The sequence below is a fragment of the Anguilla rostrata genome, chromosome 2, assembly GCF_018555375.3.
Source record: "Anguilla rostrata isolate EN2019 chromosome 2, ASM1855537v3, whole genome shotgun sequence".
In the NCBI taxonomy this organism is placed as follows: Eukaryota; Metazoa; Chordata; class Actinopteri; order Anguilliformes; family Anguillidae; genus Anguilla; species Anguilla rostrata.
The window spans coordinates 3,241,178-3,261,177 of record NC_057934.1 but is presented as its reverse complement, the minus strand read 5'-3'; the positions used below and the strand labels follow the sequence as shown (position 1 = coordinate 3,261,177).

At 48.9% G+C, this 20,000-nt stretch overlaps 1 protein-coding gene across 3 annotated transcripts in view; it reads right to left on the bottom strand.

The window, feature by feature from the left end:
* Positions 1–20,000, bottom strand: part of rims1b (regulating synaptic membrane exocytosis 1b) — a 92,472-nt gene that overhangs the window by 23,946 nt on the left and 48,526 nt on the right. For 2 of the 3 annotated variants that reach the window (XM_064315826.1, XM_064315847.1), the window contains 16 exons: positions 17,639–17,961; positions 15,663–16,603; positions 12,460–12,500; positions 11,889–11,999; positions 10,386–10,485; positions 10,000–10,123; positions 9,399–9,455; positions 8,887–8,933; positions 8,497–8,612; positions 8,235–8,365; positions 7,435–7,606; positions 6,451–6,604; positions 4,302–4,358; positions 2,103–2,256; positions 1,820–1,936; positions 221–283 (listed from right to left, as the gene is read on the bottom strand). In XM_064315826.1, coding sequence (XP_064171896.1) covers positions 221–283; positions 1,820–1,936; positions 2,103–2,256; positions 4,302–4,358; positions 6,451–6,604; positions 7,435–7,606; positions 8,235–8,365; positions 8,497–8,612; positions 8,887–8,933; positions 9,399–9,455; positions 10,000–10,123; positions 10,386–10,485; positions 11,889–11,999; positions 12,460–12,500; positions 15,663–16,603; positions 17,639–17,961 — 2,708 coding nt within the window. The remainder of the gene's footprint in view (positions 1–220; positions 284–1,819; positions 1,937–2,102; positions 2,257–4,301; positions 4,359–6,450; positions 6,605–7,434; positions 7,607–8,234; positions 8,366–8,496; positions 8,613–8,886; positions 8,934–9,398; positions 9,456–9,999; positions 10,124–10,385; positions 10,486–11,888; positions 12,000–12,459; positions 12,501–15,662; positions 16,604–17,638; positions 17,962–20,000) is intronic. The other variant, XM_064315837.1, reaches the window with a different exon arrangement.

Genomic DNA, 20,000 nt, shown 5'->3' with positions numbered 1-20,000 from the left:
GGATTAGCACGAAACAACTGGAACATTTTTTTGTTCAAATGAAATGAACGTGGGAAAATACAGGCGAAAGCACACGCTACCCAACAAATCCAAATCCAGAGAATTAGTTGAAATGGCGTTTGGGCGAAGGGTGGGTGGCGATGAGGAAGACGACGGTTTTCGATCATAGTATAACAGCAGCGGGGGTTATGGGTAAAGTCCGGAAGGTTCTTTGCTTTACCTGTTTGTGTGCAGGCACTCCGCACTCCCGCCACGGATAGTTCTGCGCGTCATGAGGACCTCACTGTGTTACCGTGGTGATGGATGACATATGAGGAAGTCAACAGCCAGGCACACAACCAGGACACAAAGTAAGACAATGCACGTACAAGTGACAAATATGAATGATGTAAACAACAGAAAGAAATTTTAGAAATTAAGAGTTTGAGAGTTTCCATGGCAAGAAATATAACATCAATAATAATAATAATAATAATAATGATTTTGTTAGTAACATGGAAAACACAGTTGTATAAATTGTGCTACATCACTCTGGTGCACAAGACCTGCTATAAAAATGAAAAAACCTGCTAAGCTCAGCAGATGGTGAGTTAGCTTTGTGTTGTACACTCTTTCCTCTCTCATTTCAAACTAAATCCACTGAAAGGAATGTTTCACTGCAGCATTTAGGAAACTATTCAGTGTGGGCACACTTGAACCACGTCAGCTCCTCCTAGTGGTGGACCGATGTAAAACAGCTGGTTTCACCCAATAACGGGTATTACTGCACACACACTTAAAAAAAACACTCAACCCTTCTTAGCGCAGGTGTCAAACTCCAGTCCCAGTAGGGCCACAGTGTCAGCTGGTTTTTGGGGAGTGTTCAGCACAAGTGGTTCATTTAAGTCATTGATTGGCTAAGGAATCAACACTTAGTTCTCAAGGCATTAATTGGCAGCTGATTGAAAGGAAACCACAAAGACCTACAGACACTGAGGCCCCCTTTACGATTCAGTCTGACACGTCCCGCTTTTTAGGAAGCATCAAAAACTCAGTGCTGTCATACGATCCCAGAAAACCAGAAAAAGTTCCTTCACAGTCTACCAAAGAAGGTAGACAAATAAAAAGGATCAGAGCCATTGTATCCTGCTTCAGTAGGTGATGTTGTCTCCATCTCTCTCTCTCTCTCTCTCTCTCTCTCTGCTGCTTTCTTTGATAACACATTAAAGACTGGACCCCTCACGTGTTTTCACACACAAATTCTCCTTTTTAAATTAACACAGCTTAAAACTGAAGAATGAACTTGTGTGGCAACTTGTCAGTATGCTTAGCAGTAATGGTGTTAGGATGTTTTTTCTTAAGTTTCTTCTTCAGAAGTCAAAACATGTGACACAGATACAAATAAATGATGAAAATACAAATATTTGTTGGCCGATGTGAGCTAGACAGTTTATTTTATATCAAAATAAAAGATGTAATAGAAGATTGTTTGAAATGCGTGCTGTCTTAGCTTACACAAGTCCAAGAAATATAGAATTAAAAACTTAACCCCACACACACACACACACACACACTGACTCCACGCACCTACATGATAAATTTTACTTCTTCCCCACATTCAAAGCCTGAAGAGCCCATAACTGCTAAGCCCCGCCCACTTGGATCCTGGACTGCTGTTTATTGGTTCTCAGCGACACCATCAATCACGGATAAAGCTGAATTTGCACATCCTCATTGGCTCACATCCTCACCCCTCAGGTTGTAGAACCCCTCTACCACACCTGGCCCTCGCTACTGATCCCCAGATTTAGATTCCTTTACCACGCCCAGCTGATGTTACCTGTCCTCAGAGTAGTCCTGGTCGGAATCCTGGGACATGTGATCGTGGTGGCCGCGGGAGTCATGGTAACGGAAGGGGGAATGCGACTGCCTGTTCTGGTGGATCTCGTCCAGACTCCTTGAACCAGACGTGACCAGAGAGAAAAAAGTATGAGTTAGCCTAGCCTAGCCTAACCTAGCCTAGCCTAGCCTAGCCTAGCTTAGCCTAGCCTAGCCTAGACTAGCCTCCATTTGAGACCCAGGTAAAGCAGTGCAGCTCAGAACAACGAACTGCTAACCCTCACCTCTGCATGGGCACGTTGGGGGGGCGGGACCGCGCCCGGCCCGGGTCGTCCCGGTGCGGGGAGACGGAGCGCGAGCGCAGCTGGGCGGACCTCTGCTGCTCGGGCACCGTCAGCGTGCTGGAGCGCTCCCTCTCCCGCGAGTTCCTCTCTGCGGCTGGCCACGCACCGCAGCGCACACGCACACGCACACACGCACGCACACGCGCACACACGCACGCATGCACAGCAGTGCACACGCACACACACACACACACGCACCGCACACACACACACGCACGCACACACACACACACACACACACGCACACACACACACACCGCACGCACCGCAGTACACACACACACATCCACACACACGTACACACACACGCACACCGCAGTACACACACACGCGCACACACACACAAAACAGACACGGGAGGGAGACAGGAGATTAATCAGCACAAAGAACCGACTGCACGGCTCAGGAAGCTAAACATCCAACATGTACACAACGTTTTCATCTGCAGCACCGTCACAACGTCATTATGCCTGGGCGACATAATGACCACGTCGTAAGGACATTTTTGCGTCAGCTAGGAACTCTGCCACTGCGCGAGCTCGGGCGCCAGGCTTCAGCTACAGATCGACGGACGCCTTCGCCCCAAAACTACTGCAGCCATGCGGAACCGCGCGAGATCGGTCCGTCGAAACGATCCGCTCTAGACATGCCAAACCAAAAAGAGCTGGTGTGAAAGGATACCTGCCGTGGTCTTTTAAAAGATCGAAACGCCTCGCATTACTGCGACGCTTGGACAGGAGGTGTGGCATCCTGCTTTGAGTTTGCCAAAAAATATAAAAAATAATATAAAAATCGGCTAAAGACTGTTCAGTTTTTATCACATCCTGTACCATTTACTTCCTGTATGTAACTTCCTGTCAGATTTATGTAGAGTAGATAGCTATAGTAGAACTAAAAGCACACAAATGGATTTAAGTAAAAAATAATAAACAAAAAAACACATCACCGTTCAGAATAACAGATTTAATAACAGAACAGAATAACAACTTCCTGTCAGACTTTCTGCTATAGTCAAACTAAAAGCTCACAAATTGATTTTAAGCATTTTTTTAAGTAAAAAGCAAAAAAAGAAATGCATTACCATTCAGAATAACAGATTAAATAAAAGCCTGTTAGCAAATAAATAATCACTGTCTATTCTGAAGGGCATCTATGGGACCAAGTACTGGTTTTAGGGGAAGAGAGATTGGCTCCTAGTTTCTATAAGATGCTATAAAAAAACAACACTCGGCAAACTGAAAACAGCAGTACACACCTCTTCAAAGCTCAATTAGGTCCAAAGTATTTTTCTCTATTCATTTATTGTCAAATAAATGCAAAGTATCCTTTTGTGCATTTCTTTTTTTAATCTACTGCAGGCTGTTCTTTTTTTTTACAACAAAAAAACCTACTGCAGAGCATGCAAAAAAAACAAAATTTTAAAAAAGAAAAGAGATTAGCCGTTGAGGAGGAGTGTGACGCCCCTGAGGGGGGCACCATGCACAGGTGACACAGGTGTGTTCTCGTGGGCGGGGTCTACGGTCCAGCAGGAGGGGAGAGAGGCTCTGAGGACTTTGATGTTTTTTTTTTTTTGTTTTTTTTTTTAATGGTCCGTGTCTCCACGCCAGGTGAGAATACCAGGATCTGGCGCCGCCATTTCGACCGGGTCGATTTGACCCCTGACCCCTGTGCGGCCGCCTTGCCCGGCGGTCCAAGCTGTGAGGTTCAGATTTTCGGGGCGTGGCCATTTTCAGGTTATTATCATTATTTGTCGTGAAACTGGAGCTTCTTGTGCCAAATTAAAGATTCAGCAACTCTCACGTGCAGAGTGCACAGGCTTCCTGGTGCATCATGGGAGAAGACTCAGTAAAACACCAGAATGACAAGAGGTGAGGGGGGCTTTGGGGGGGCTAAGGATCATGAACGTGGAGCTAAAATTCTGCTTTCACGGCCCCCGGTCCGGGTTCGAGCAAATATTTAGGCCGTATTTTCTCCAGAAAATATCTGGTCCAAAGTTTTTTGTTTTTTTTTTGGGGGGGGGGAGGGGGTGCCCTCTCTCTCCCTGTGCTGGAGGCCTCTACCAAGCACAGTGTAACAGCAGGGAACCATGCCCCCCCCACCCACCTGCGGTAACCAGCGCAACCATGCCCCCCCACCCACCTGAGGTGACCAGCGCTATATGATCATCATAATCTGTGTCAGAGATGCGCTGAGACCCTGCACAGTGTGGACAGACACACACAGCGGTGTTCAGAGCGTCCGTCACACACACACACACACACACACAGCGTCGTTCAGAGGGTCCGTCACACACACACACACACACACACACACACACACGTTCACACACACACACACACACACACACGATAAAACACACACTTAAGCACTCATACACACATATATACACACACACACACATGCACACACACACAGCGTCGTTCAGAGGGTCCGTCACACACACACATGCACACACACACACACATGTGCACACGTGCACACACAAACACACACACACACACACAGCGTCGTTCAGAGGGTCCGTCACACACACACACGCACACACACACACACACACACACGATAAAACACACACTTAAGCACTCATACACACATATATACACACACACAAACACACACACAGTAGCAATGCCACTTGTTATATCCATCACAGGGCCTTTCACATATACAAATACACTGAAAACATTTATGATTGCCTTTGGAAATGAGCCACATAGCGTACATCAAATTCTATTGCAGAAAATTCTATGCTACAGTTATCAAAAGCCAAAAATTCAAGCTGTTTGAAATTGGTCACAAAAACTGTGCCAAGAATTTAGTCTTTCAGGTAACAAACTGTCAAGTGTTTATGTCATACCTGAGTGCCAAAATGTAGTCCAGGTTTATGCCAGAGACAATGAGCCATAAGATTTGTCCACTTCCAACATTTAGCTGCATAAAAATATTGCTCCACAAGAATGCCATGATATCCCAAAAGTAATTTGATCTGACTAGGCAATCGAAATATACAAATGATTGCAATTATGTATTGAAAACCCCCTGTCTGAACTAAGGAGGAGGCCATTTTGCTCAATTCAGTAAAAGCCCTCTCACTGTAAAGCTAGACTCTAATTGAGTAATTAGTTAAAGCTCCAAATATTTAATTCTTGGACTTGGATTTAAATTCTTCATATTGCTCCTATCTTTCTCCTCTTTTCAATACCTACGGCACACCAAAAGAACCTGGATAATGAGTTTAAGTCCCCTTCACTATAATCATATAGACCCCAAGGACTGCTAATGATTAGCCTCACCCAGTGACGCTCCATGAAGCTTCATAAGACTTCTTTCAGCTTTATGAAGCTTCATGAAGCTTCGTTCAGCTTCTCATCCACTCAGTGATCAAAATGAGGGATTCTGAGAGTGCGGGGGTCATACAGGGCAGAGGGGCGGGGCCTAGCTGGGGCAGAGCTCTGTTGCTAAGCACCAACACACCATAAGCTATATTCATAAGCTTCTAAAATATGCATAAGCTTCTAAAAAAAAAGTGGGGGAACCCACTCCTCTAACAAGAAGCTAAATTAAAATATATTCCAGAATATGCACAATATAAATATTTAGAAATATAACTATAAATATAACAAATGCAAGATGTATATTACTTCTTTGTGCAGAGGCAGTTACTAAGATTACAAGGGTATTCTCAAAACTGTGTGCATTCTTGAAATTAATTTTAAAAACAACAAAAGTAGGCAAAAATATGTAATTAATTACTGACGCACTCAAATACAAATATGTAATTCACCACATTGTACATTAGATTAACAAACGATCACATGCAGAACACATGCATTTCCTAGCTCAGTGATTTTACATGGTCATTAACTGTTTTATATTTGTGTTTTTTTTTACTTGGGACAATGATTTGGCCATTAGGGACAATACATTTTTATTGATTAATTAACTGATTGATTGATTGAACTTCTTATTGCAGGTCAGGGCCGGGGTCCATTCACTTTCAATACCTTCAGTTCAGGAAATGAACTGAATTCAATTAAAGGATTGGAAAAAAAATATCCACAATATTCTATGGTGATTTTTTCATTAACTAATTGAATTTCAGTTAAATTCCAGAATTGACTAAATTGGGACTTGAATTGAACCCCGACTCTGATTAAACTGTTCACCATGTCAGTACTCAAGAGCCATTTCATTGGCCCACCCCGTTATCAAGTCCGCATGCTGATTGGTCACTGCGGGGACACACGGCGCTCAGACTCCAGCCGTGATTGGCTCTCGCCAGACTTACTCTGCAGCTTCTTGCTGGGGCTGTCGCTGTGTCCGTGGCGACGGGGCAGGTAGGGGGAGGGCTGGGGCAGAGGTAGCGAGGACACGTCGTGGGTCTGCAGCTTGTACCAGTGCGGCAGGTCGTCCAGCAGCGCCGTCTCCAGCTCGATCAGGATCTGTCAGGGGAACGAGCCGCCCGGTGAACACGGTCATACAATCACACAGTCATACAGTCACGGTCATACAGAACACAGTCATACAGTCACGGTCATACAGAACACAGTCATACAGTCACGGTCATACAGAACACAGTCATACAGTCACGGTCATACAGAACACAGTCATACAGTCACGGTCATACAATCACAGTCATACAGTCACGGTCATACAGAACACAGTCATACAGTCACGGTCATACAGAACACAGTCATACAGTCACGGTCATACAGAACACAGTCATACAGTCACGGTCATACAGAACACAGTCATACAGTCATGGTCATACAGAACACAGTCATACAATACTGTCATACAATCACAGTCATACAGTCACAGACATACAATCACAGTCATACAGAACACAGTCATACAGTCACAGTCATACAGTCACAGTCATACAATCACAGTCATACAGAACACAGTCATACAATACAGTCATACAATCACAGTCATACAGAACACAGTCATACAATACAGTCATACAATCACAGTCATACAGAACACAGTCATACAATACAGTCATACAATCACAGTCATACAGAACACAGTCATACGATCACAGTCATACAAAACACAGTCATACAGTCACGATCATACAGTCACGGTCATACAATCACAGTCATACAGTCACGGTCATACAATCACAGTCATACAGAACACAGTCATACAGTCACGGTCATACAATCACAGTCATACAGAACACAGTCATACAATCACAGTCATACAGAACACAGTCATACAGTCATGGTCATACAGTCACGGACATACAGAACCTCCAGTACGGTACCTCCCCCAGGAAGTCGCTCTCCTCCTCCTGCACGCGGGGCTGGTCCCACACGGTGATCTCCAGCATGCGCTCCCTGAAGTCCCGCCGGTGCACGTGGGGGTACAGGAAGGTCTGGTTCCATTTCGGCTCCGCGCTCTTCTTCACCGTCTTGGTCCTCCGCTTGCTTTTGTCACTGTCGAGAAGAAGAAGAAGAAGCACCAGGCGCACGGGGCGGTTACTGACGGACACACAACGACCAATCGCAGGCTTGCATGAGGTAGGGACACACCCACTTATCAAAGACACGCCCATTGACTGACACCCAACAGCAGTCACCACCTTTGAAATACATGCCCAGAAATAAACACGTGGCAATGGCAGTATCTACACTGCAAAAATGTTTTGTGTTGCATCAACTCTAACACAGATAGCCCAGCAAGAATCACTTATACTGCAATAGAGCCGATTTAAAACTGAACTTTTTGCACAGTCATTCAGGTATACACACAACCATAAAGACAACCAGTACCAGACTCGCCTTGTAAAAAGCCAGCCAGTTAGAACCACATCGACCAATCAACAACCCTTATAAACACACCAGGAAAAGACTACATTTACAGTCATACCTTTTCAAAGACGTAAATGTACATTTAGGGCGGGTTTCACGGACACAGATTAGTCTTAGTCCTGGACTAAATCCACTTTTGCATGGAGAATCTCCATTTGAAATTAAAATGAGTCCAGGACTAGGCTCAGCCAGTTTCTGTGAAACCGGCCCGCAGTACCCGGAGTAAGGCCGGCGGTGGTGCTCGGTCGCTCACCTCCTGTCGGGCAGGAAGTACATTTTGACGTAGGGGTTCCTGGGCCTCCCGTCCAGCCGGGCAGGCAGGTCTATGGCTTGGAGCACGTTCACGATCAGCTGGTGGCCGACTTTATCGTACCACAGCTTCACCTGGGAAACACACACTTTCGGTTTCGGCTTCTTTCAACTCAGGCGCAAACACAACGTGACGCTCTGACTCCTGATTCGATTGTCACAATTCAATTTGTTTCGAACGTCAAATCGGAAGATAGTGCACTCACAGACAGCTGTCCGGGGAGCAGCTGGGGGATGTCGCGGAGGGTCCCGGGACTGGTAGGGGACATTACGGAGATGGAGGGCCGCTCCATCTTTTGGGATTCGAAGGAACTTGAACCTGCTCGGGGTGGGAGAGGACAAGGATGCTTTCGTCACAGCGTAAAAAAAAACGTGAAACGTCGAAGGGCCGGGAATGCGTGCAAGCATTTCTGCTCAAAGACAGTCGGCATAAAAAGCTCTCTATGAAAACAGGGACGATACTGTCATATGCCTTTATACTCAAACACAGAGTGTGTGTGTGTTCAACGTGAAGGCCAAACTCAGCGAGCCAGCGTGAAAGACAATATTTTCACACTTATAGACTCTTACGGAGAGAGACTAATATTGACACTTACTAGATTCTAAAGGAGGATGTGATGTTTCTGGAATTCTCGGTATATCTCTATAAATATAACAACAACAAAAAAAAGTACAGCGTTAAAATCGAAATCGGGAAACTTTAACAAAGCATTTGAAAGAATTCATTCACATCGCGGCCCCCTCTTCGTGAATCATATACATTAGTCAGGTTATGGGAAATCCCTTGGGTACGGTAAGGAATGACTCAGCCACCTTTGGCGAAACATTCCTTTTTTTTACGGGAAACAAGTTTTATTACTGCAGAGAAACACACACGTGGATACACTTGCACACACACACACACACACACACCAGACAAGGACACACACTGGGTCTGGATTCAAGGAAGACAGTTCCCGCAGGTTTGGGTGGGAGTGGGCGGGGCATGAGTATCCCTTCCCCTCCCCATTGGTTGCATGGCCAGCCAGCTCAGCGATGAGAAGGGAGGATTGGTCGAGGAAAAGCACTGGGAAGGGTGAACCACAGCTACTGCACGTGTTTTACTTACTGATATGCTTTATACACCCTTCTCAAGAAGTTTTTGGAAAGAAAGCGATGGATGGTTCTTTTAAATGAAGGAGACAAACCAGAGATGAATAAATACAGTTTTAAAAAGAAAAGATTAAAAAAGAAAAGCATAAAAACAGTATTTAGCCAGTAACTGAGCCACTGGAAAGAGAACTAGTCTAGCCTTGCTCTCTGCATTAAGGTGATTGATGGCATCAATTAGATTAGATACTGTCTTTTAGTCCATGATAGCATGGTTAGATCTATAATATTGTCATTCTCTGAAGAAAGAAAAAAAAACTCAGAGCTAGTTTTTTGGGGGAGATCCAAGCATGTAGGCTGACACATCAAATTAAACACATTACCTGGGTTATTACTTAACACTCTTAACAAAGTCCATACACACTGTATCCTGAATATCAACGTAACCTAAGGACCAAGGGGTGAAGTGGTGAAACATTCTCCAGCAGCACCTGAACAGCTCATCTCCACACAGGTGATCACCAGCTCAAAGCTCATTGCCGAGAAAAACAAGAATCCGTCACATAAGCAAAAGATGCATGACCATGACCTTCTACAAGACGACCTCATTCAGGACTTACCCAATAGGCCTGGAGACAACTATTTCCACTTGAGGTTCCGATTTGGATTCCAGAATGATGTTGTAAACTTCCTTTTTCGTTGCTCCAGGCAACGGCTTCCCGTTCCACTGCAGGACCTCGTCGCCTGGAAACAAGCGGCCCAATCAGACAAGAATCATCCTATTACAACCCCCCCTCCCTCCCCCCTTACCCCATAGCCTCCCCCGCTCCCCCACACCTCTTCTCCAGTTCCCAAAAACCATAGCATCGGCAAAAACAAACCCCGCTCGAATCCAGAGAGGGCGTTCTCATTCACGGACATTTCTGAGGGCGGTGGCGTGACAACGCCCCCCCACCACACGCCACACGGAGGCGAGTGCTTTCCCCCGCCTTCCCAGAATTCCCACCTGCGCGTAAGTGGCCCACCACGTCGGCGAGGCTCCCCTTCTTGACTTTGGTGATGAAGGCCCCGAGCCGCCCCGTCTCCGTCATCTTCCCGCCAACGACCTGCGGACCCAGACAGCGGCGTCAACGCGGTCGTCCCGCTAACAACCAGCGCCACCGACGCGGTCCACCCGCTAACACACCTCAGCGCCGCCGTCCGCCAACGACAACCCAGCGCGCAGAGGCCAGCGATGGCGCCCTACCGCATCGCTCTCTCGGTGTGATGTCACTTCGCCGCGGTCACCGTGTGATGTTAATGACACGCCTCACTCTGTTTTGGGAAACAACCTCCATGGCCTCTTTCCAATCGCTTATTTTTTTACCTCCTTGCATCCTTTCCTCGCCTCCTTAACTCCACCCAATGGAATGGAAAGGATGCAAGGATGGAGGAATCAAGGAAACGCGTATTAGTCAAATGGGCCGCTTATGTTCAGTCAAGCATCGGCTTGGAGCTACGTCAGTTACAGACATGGCAGACATGGGGAGAGGTGGACCCGCAGGTCGATCATTTGTACGTCGCGCATTCCAAAAAAAAAACTTCCACACAGGATGCACCGATGTTCCTTCAAGGAAGTTGGAAGGTCCTTAAAGCTGGCAGACCTCGACGACTTCCGGGTCAGGCAAGGACTGAAGAGATGAGGACGGACAAAATAAGGGACTGGAATGAGCGTCTGATGTTATACATTAGCTTCGCGTGCGTAGAGCGGGGGCGTGGCTTCAGCCACCGGCTGCGAGCGGGGAGCGAGGGACGGGAGGTGGCTAAGTTCTTTGTTCGCCCGCTGAGCTCACAGCTGGGCCTATGTTGGCAAGTGCACGGGCTAATCACTCATCCGTCTGTAAAAAGCCCAACGTGTCACACTTCTGAAGACAATGACATGATAAAATCCACTAACCAGTGAACATGGTAAGATAGATAAAGTGTGATCAGCAAAGCAGAAATGCGGAACGAGTCGTGTGAAGACAGAAACACAGGTGAGGGACGCACAGGAAACAAATCTTCAGAAATCACGTCTTTTCAAATCAGGGGGTATTGTGTCTATTTTGAATTCAGGTTTCTAATCACTGACATCTTATTAAAGCTACATAAAAAAGTGCTGTCCGGCCTCCCACCACCACCAGTGCCGTTTAAACAGAAGAGGACTCGATTGATCTCTTGGCAGATGTTTGGAGAGGCCTACCTGGGCGTGGCAGGTGTTTGGAGAGGCCTACCTGTCCGCGGCAGGTGTTTGGAGAGGCGTACCTGGTCACGGCAGGTGTTTGGAGAGGCCTACCTGGGCGTGGCAGGCGTTTGGAGAGGCCGACCTGGCCGCGGCAGGTGTTTGGAGAGGCCTACCTGGCTGTGGCAGGCGTTTGGAGAGGCCTACCTGGGCGTGGCAGGTGTATGGACAGGCCTACCTGGGCATGGCAGCACACAGGCCTGGCAGAGGGAGGGGGAAGTGAAGCAGGAGGATCATTCTCACGCTCACCTTCAGGCCCAGCAGGGCCCCGGCCTCCTTGGGCATGGCCGTCCTCTTGCTCAGGGTGATGCGCCCGATTAAATGATCGCCCTCTTTGGACGGCTGCCATGTGACGGGATGCTGAGGAGAGAGAGCGGGGCAACGCGGTTAACCCCTTCAGTGAGGGAAGCGCTCACCTGAACCCCTCTGCCACACTCTCTCTCTGAATCATACATCATGAACTACATTAAAAACACGCCGTCCCTCCACAGCACCCCGCCGCACTAACACAAAGAAACCGATCGACTCACGCAGTTAAGCACCCCACACACAGCACCAAGGAAAGTACAGCAGGAGGACACACACCTCACCTCACCCCACAAGCAGCTTTAGGCATGGCTCCTCTCTCAGAGGGACAATCCCACAATGCACTCGGAGCGCTGCCATCGGACCGGCTGACTTTAGGAGTAGGTCTGGGCACGAGGTAACCCTCAGCACTGCTCCTGTCAGAGTGCTGAGGTGCACAGGCGAGGCACACAGGTGTATCTGAGCCTTTTGGGGGGGGCAGGAACAATAAAAAATAGGGGGGGGGGGCTCTTACGTGCCACACGGCTGGATCCAGAGGATAGCAGTCCCAGTCACCTGGAGAAGAGGAGAGAGCAGCTGCATTAGGACACGGGCCTGCAGGAGGGAGGCTGGCACGCGCCCAGGTATGCCCAGGTATGCCCAGGTGCGGGGCAAGGCCTCCCACTTGCGGTCCACACACGATTAAAACCACAGGCTGCTCTGCAGGGTCACCCTGGTCACGGTGCCAGGGCACGGTTTCCCGAAAACGCTCCTTTCCAAAGGCGTCGGGTCAACCGGCCCACACTCCTCAGGCTTAGCGTACTGTTCGGCTGGGGAGCAATTAATTAAGAGCCAGAACCTCAGCGCTAATCAAACAAAAAAAAATTAATCAGTTGATTTCTCAAGGTGTTAAAAAAAAACAGCAGGGGAAATACAACAGAATACTAATTTTCAAATGATTTCGCTTTTTTTAATTTTATGTTTTTTTTTTTTCGAGGTGGTATCCATGGGTACACGTGAGGAGATGTGTGAGTCACCGCCGTCCATCACAGCTCTCCTGACTCAGCCTGTCCGGCACAATCGAACCGCAGGGCCATTAACTTCCAAAGCATGCCGGCAGGAGGGGGGGGGTGGGGGGGCAGCAGGGCTTTCATCACGACCGCTGGGAGCAGTCACCTCCGACGGAAGTTAATGCACTGGAGCGACGCTGTCACACGGCTTCCTCGGCCGTTCCATCCTGTTTGCGCGCGTCACGAAAAAACAGTCACTCCTAAACAAATGCGGAAAACGCACCGATGCGATGATGACATCTCCTCTGTGCTTAGCGCGTTTCCTGTGAGGTGTTCCTGAGGAGGAAACGGACGTGCCCGGCGCAGACGAAAATCACTGCCTTCTACCCGTCCTCCGATCGATACGTTTTTAAATAGATCCCGCGGATATTAAGTGCTTCGGGTGAAAGCGATGGACTTTGCCATCCTCGGCGGAAGAAGGGGCTCTCGTATAGCACGCTCCGCCTGGCATATTCACTGCCCTTCATCCCGGGCCTCTCGTCTCGTGGCTCCGCTCCAGCGTGTTCTCCCTAATAAAGCCGGAAGAATGGCCCAGTTAAAAGTGTCTAACCTCCAACACGATATTATACTACGCGCAATAAAGCCTTTACAATCTCATTTGACCCACTTGATTGCGTCGGTAAAACTGTCCGCGAACCTGACGTATGCTATGCAGCACACAGAACGCCCACGCTCGCCCCATAACCGGGTATTTGGGGGGAAAAAAAGAGAATCTCGCGCTGCATCAAATATGGAAACCTGACTGGGGCCGTAACTCGCGCTTTTCCGTTTGCCAAGTCCCCCGCGCTCACATCCCCTTTGTTGCCCGCCGTGGCCAAGGTTTTAATCTGGTTTTAAAAAATACGGATCAGAATTTAAGAGCCAAGCGAATTCGCCTGGGGGAAATAAATAAATAAATAAATAAATAAATAAATAAATAAAGCGCATAATTGCTGTTAAGGCTTTGATGGTTTACTTGAAAGTGAATTATATTTGAGCTTTAATATTTTATCCAAAAATGAACATACTGTGCCCTTCCAAAGCAGATCACTGATGGCAGTCCGTCAGTGTTTCCGTGCCCACTCACTGACCTAATTCTCAAAACTGATGTCCTAAAAAAAAGGTGCTTTCCAAAAGAAAGAAAAAAAAATGCATTTCACGGTTCGCACTGAACGGAATAAATACGCTACAACTAAGGACGCGGCGTCCATTTCCTATTTCAGCACCACACAATTAGACATCCCCAAGTTCTCTCAGCAGACTACTGCTTCAGATGACCGCATCCCAGCCTTTGATGCCGGCATGACTCTTGAGATGTTAAGCAACGAATAGGGATGCATGAAACAAGGTCGCTTGGATCACCCAAAGCCACATTTTAATCCTGAACTCTCCGTCCACGCAGGAGACTCCAGCCATCTCCGATTCTCATTCTGAGACCGGGTCACACTTTGAAATGAGGAGCATGAACAGGCAGACCGCTCCTCCCGAAACACCAACATCGCAGCCCGTCCCGCGGCGAGCAGGGACTTGCCCCTCGCGGCGACTGCTGTTTCCGACAGGCACTGCTGGGACTAACGGGCAGCATCGGTCGACGACGTCCGCACACGAACCCGAGCCCACGAACAGTACAGACCAAGACCATCAGAGGAGAAGGAATAAAACCGGCAGATGACCCGGTGAGGACAGCACACGCAACGTATCCCGGTCACCAACACTGCCGCGGTGGCTGCTATGCCCACGGGGCACGTCACAGATTACGCTTAATCACGTGTAATTACTGCGTAATACCAACAGGTGCTTACTGTACATCCCTCACCGCAACCAACATGCAGTATCACAGCGCTACTGGCTTTACTTATGAAACAAGTTTGCAGATCGGGAATGACAAATTACAGAACTGTTAAAGAGCTAAATGAGTACATCATTTCTTTGTGTGTGTGTGTGTGTTTTTCCATGTAGTGACTGCTTGACGAGTTTCCTTATCTGCGGTTATGAACGGTGCGGGCATTTTATGAATCAGTGACTCAACAGTAACGCTGTAGGGCCGTGTATGGGCTACATGGTCAGGTATGTACAATTAATCTCCATCACGAGTTCACATGCCTCTCTTATAAGCCTACGCGGAGTAACTTGAGAACCGAATGAATGACAGCATACTCTCTTGCCCATTCACACAAACGGCCAGTGCGCACCGTCTCTGGAATTCAAGAACCCCCCCCCCCCCCCAACCAGCCTAGCGCTCATCAGTCCTCATTCACCGGGAGTGAAAGTCGCGCGGTTAATGCGCGCGGTGGCTCTGGGATAAATATTCCGCCCCCCAAACTTCAGAAGTTCTACCGTGACGTAATGAGCATGACTCACGCCGCATCTGTGAATGACAGGCTTAGATACGGGGGTGTGGCCACGGAACCGAGCTCTCCCCTAAACTTTCGGCAGCAGAGTTTCCTTTTCTCAGAAATTTACGCAAAAAATTCGGCTTAACGTTGCAATGATTTCTGAATCGTGCAAAAAAAAAAAAAAAAAAACACTGCCTTCAGCTGGTTATTGATGGTGATGTTTTATTGAATTGCACCCAAAACATCACTAGATTGAGCAGTTTCGATTCAGGCCAATGCTGAGTGTTGTAGTTTAGGAGCTCAGGAGGGTCAAGGCCCTGTGGCGGGCGACACAAAGGGAGGGTCTCTCTCACCTTTCTCGCTGACGCTCTCGATCTCCACGTCCTCGCAGCTGGTGTACTCGGGCGTGGACCCGCCCTCCTCCTCCGAGCTGCTGACGGACATCTGCCGCTTGTTGAGGCCGCCGCGCTTGGTCTTGTAGGGGCGGGGCGGCGGCGGGCGCAGCGACTCTGATTGGTCGGAGCTGAGCGAGTCGTTGCGCAGCATGTTCTCCATCTTCTCCCGCTTGGCCTTGCGCAGCAGGGCGGCGGAGCCGGGCTCCAGGAGGCCGGGCCTGCCCCAGTCCTGGGGCTCCCTGAGGTTCGGGGGCCCTGCGGGGGGGGCCGGCCCAGCCCGGGGCCCGGGGGGCTGGGGGCCGTGGTTCTGTTTGGGCTGGGGCGCGCCCCCGCCCCCGCCCCCGCCCCCGCCCCCGCCCCCTCCGGTCCTGTCCGCGGAGTACGAGCGGTGGTTCTCCAGCAGGACCTTACGCTCCCCCTCGCCCCCCCTCTGCCTGCCCAGGCGGTTTTGGGGCGCGTCCCCGCCGCCGCCCCCCTCGGGGAGCCCCACCTCGTTGATGGCCACGTCGCTATGGCGACGCTCGTGCCGCGCCTTGGACACCTTGGCGTGGATGCGCATCTCCTGCTCCTCGGGCTGCGGCTTCACCGGGTAGCGCGCCAGGTTGGGGTCGCTGCGGTAACGGGTCTGGAACTCCTCCTCCCGCTGGCGCTGACGCTCCTCTTCCTCGCGCCGCCTCCGCCCCTCCTCCACCGCCCCCGCCCCCGTCCCCGTCCCCGCCCCCGCCGCCGCGTCCGGGTAGTCCTGGGACCGCCCCTTCTCCAGGCGCCGGCCCTCGCGCCTGTCCCCCGGCTCCCGGTCCTCCGCCGTCTGGGACAGCTGCTTCCCGGGCCCCCGCCGGCGCTCCCCCCGCACCCCCACCACCTTCCCGTTCTGCTCCGGGACGGACAGCGGCCTCTTCCTGCAGGGGGACGGGAGGAAGGAACAGGCAGGATGGTAAACAAAACCGGAGCGTGTGCGATTTACAGGGCGCGTGCATGAAAGTGTGGGATCTGAAAAAAAAAAACATTTCTACCGTGAGAGCGATTGCAAATTTGGCCCGTTAGGGTGCAGCGTGAAGCAGTGAGTTAGGGACCTCTGAGGTTCTGACCGGGCTTCCCAGTCAGTTAATCTGGGGCAGCGAAACCCTTTTCATGAAAGGAATTTAAAAATTCAGGAGCTGTGATTCATATCTTGCAGTTTTAGAGAGTATCTCAAACACAACTGGACGTCTTCTTTGCCAACAACAAATATAAATAATTAATTTAAGCAGAAACATGATTTATATCTTTTAGAAATATACTTCAAAATCTTATTTTAATTGTTGGTATGTCTACTACACAACAGATACATCCAATATTGTTAATTTCCTGGTAATGCAACTGATGAATAAGTCAGTTTTACATGCCAGCGAGTTCATTTAGTGCTAAACTTTACACTTATGGTACTCAGTCTATTTAGTGATAAACTTTACACTTATGGTACTCAGTCTATTTAGTGCTAAACTTCACACTTATGGTACTCAGTCCATTTAGTGCTAACTTTACACTTATGATACTCAGTCCATTTAGTGCTAACTTTACACTTATGATACTCAGTCCATTTAGTTCTAACTTTACACTTATGATACTCAGTCCATTTAGTGCTAAACTTTACACTTATGATACTCAGTCCATTAAGTGCTAAACTTTACACTTATGATACTCAGTCCATTAAGTGCTAAACTTTACACTTATGCTACTAAGTCCATTTAGTGCTAAACTTTAGACTGGAGCTACTCAGTCTGTTTGCAAACAGTACAGCAGTGGCTGCACATGACAACAGGTGAGATGGAATTAACATGATTGGCTATTGACAAATTATCTCGTTTTCGGTGGCCGGGTAACGGGCGGGGCACGGGGGGGGGGGCTGGGGATGCCGGGGGTAGTTGGGGGGGCGGGGGGTCGAGCGGGCGTACTTCTCCCTCGGCGGCTCGCTGCGGGACCGCAGGGTGGCCATGTTGGTCTGGGCGGGGTCGGGTCCCTTGCTGTTGCGGTCGCCGGGGGCAACGGCGGTGGTGGCGGGCGCCGCGGCGGTGTCGGTGGGGGGGGCCCCGCCGCCGAGGGGGATCTGCGAGCGGGATCGCACCTTCCTGTCCCGCCCCCCCGCCTCACCGCACATGGCGGGGTCGCTGACGGCCGCGCCCAGGCCCGGCGGCTTCGCGCCCCGCCCCGAAAACCATTCTCCCGACTTGGTGAGGATCTCCTGCTGCTTACGGCACAGGTTGCACACCCACATCACCTGGGCAGGGGGGGGGGGGCAGAGGAACAGACACACAAGGCTCATACACACTCCCAGCTGCCCTGGAGGTGCCATACACTGATTAACAGTAAATATGAATTTACTTTTGACAGACACTTAAAAAATACTGCACAATAAAAACTGAAATCACAGCTGAAGTTTCTATCAAAAGCAATAAATACTATTACAGAGTAACAATTAAAAGGTATATTAAATTATGAAACACACATTTCTCCTACTAGCCAGAGACATGCATGATCTTATGCTTACACAAATACAATTCTGCAGTTAAACTGCTTTATGTGCCAGCGGAAACACAATTTAAGACCAATAATTAGTCGGAACGGAACACAGAAGCTGGATACACGCTCCAAAAGTCAAAGCAGGGTCAAAGGTCAGCCAATCACGTCAAGCAAACAGCTCTGATGGTCTGGCCAATCAGATGCAAGATTCCCAGGAGAGAGACGGAAGGAAAGACTGAACTGCGGGGGCATTGCTCAGTTCCTCAGCCACGGACACAGACTGGTCCAGCACGTCCATACAGACGGGTTCCTTCAGTGTACCACCACAAGAACGCAAAAAAAAAATATATATAAATATAAACCTTTCCATAAATAGAGTACAACAGAGGCTATGCTGGCACTACAGAAGGGCACAGTGTGAGAGGTGACCGTACACTTGTGAGGGGCTCTGTCCATTGGGTCATGGATGAGCTTTGGCCCAATCAGAGTCAGAATGGACTGTCTGATGAGCCACAGGCAGCCCAGGATGAAGAGAGCCCAGGCTACTCCTTTAACCTGATCTCCGCTCCCCCAACTGCATTCTCCCCCACTTCCACGGGCTCTGAGAGATTAACGGCTCATTTATGAGGCGAATGATAGAGTTTCCTAAAAATACCTTCCTTCCTCACGTTCCCTCTCTTTCCTGCTCTCTCTCTCTCTCTCTCTCTCCCTCTCTCTCTTTCTCTCTCTCTTTCTCTCTCCTCTCTCTCTCTCTCTCTCTCTCTCTCTCTCTCTCTCTCTCTTCGCCTTGCTTCCTCAGTCGCTTTTGATTAAGAATGAAGAGCAGTGTACACAGAGGGGCAGAGAGCAAGGTCACATCAGCGGCTGCCACACACAGCCAGACTGCCACTCAGGCAATTAGCGGCTTTTTGACTGAAGTGTCACGCACTTCATTCGTTTGAATTGCAGCCATTTTGGCCCGAGTGCAACAGGACCGCCCTGCCCATCAGCCATCGTGACCATAGAGTTCTCTGTGTATCTCTGTGGCTACACAACACATATCCGTGGTTAACGTCCATGGTTTACATGTTAAAGCTGTGGTTCTCTAACTGTTACTTTGCGTTGCTGCGACCTAGCATCTGATTTAAAAAAACAGCTCTAACAAACAGCTAAATATGATAAATAAAAAAGGAGTGATATTACATTACATTATATTTATTTGGCAGTTGCTTTTATCCAAAGCAACGTACGATAGGTTTATGCCGAAGGTCATTGGAACGACTACAAAGCACAGGTCCGATAAGGTACAATACTCATTATGTAACAGTCATACATAGCCATGAACATCAAGTCCAGGTCACACAGTAAGCATAGGCTAGGTCAGATAACAGTACAAGTGCAATACAAGTACTGGATGGAGATACAACAATGTAGGAGATACAGTGTAACGTGAAAGTGCTAGAGGAACAAGATAGAAGGATATAAGTGATAAGAGTGATCCTAGATTGGGAGTGCTCTGCAGAGCAGTGATAGTCCAGTCCAGTCCAGACTCAGAAGAAATGTGTCTTCAGACCATGGTGGAAAATTGATCTATCAGGTTTTTTAAAAATAATCGACTGTTGACTGATGTCACAGCACATGATCTTCTTTCTGGGACGAGTGGAAGTAGAAACTACAAATCAGGAGAGTCTCTCATTTGCCAGCGTAGATGGCTGCCTGGAACAACACAGAGACACAGAGAGGCGCAGGACTGGGTCGAATGGACGAGCGCAGCCAAACTTGAACGAGGGGCCCCCCGAGAACCAATCACGTTCTATC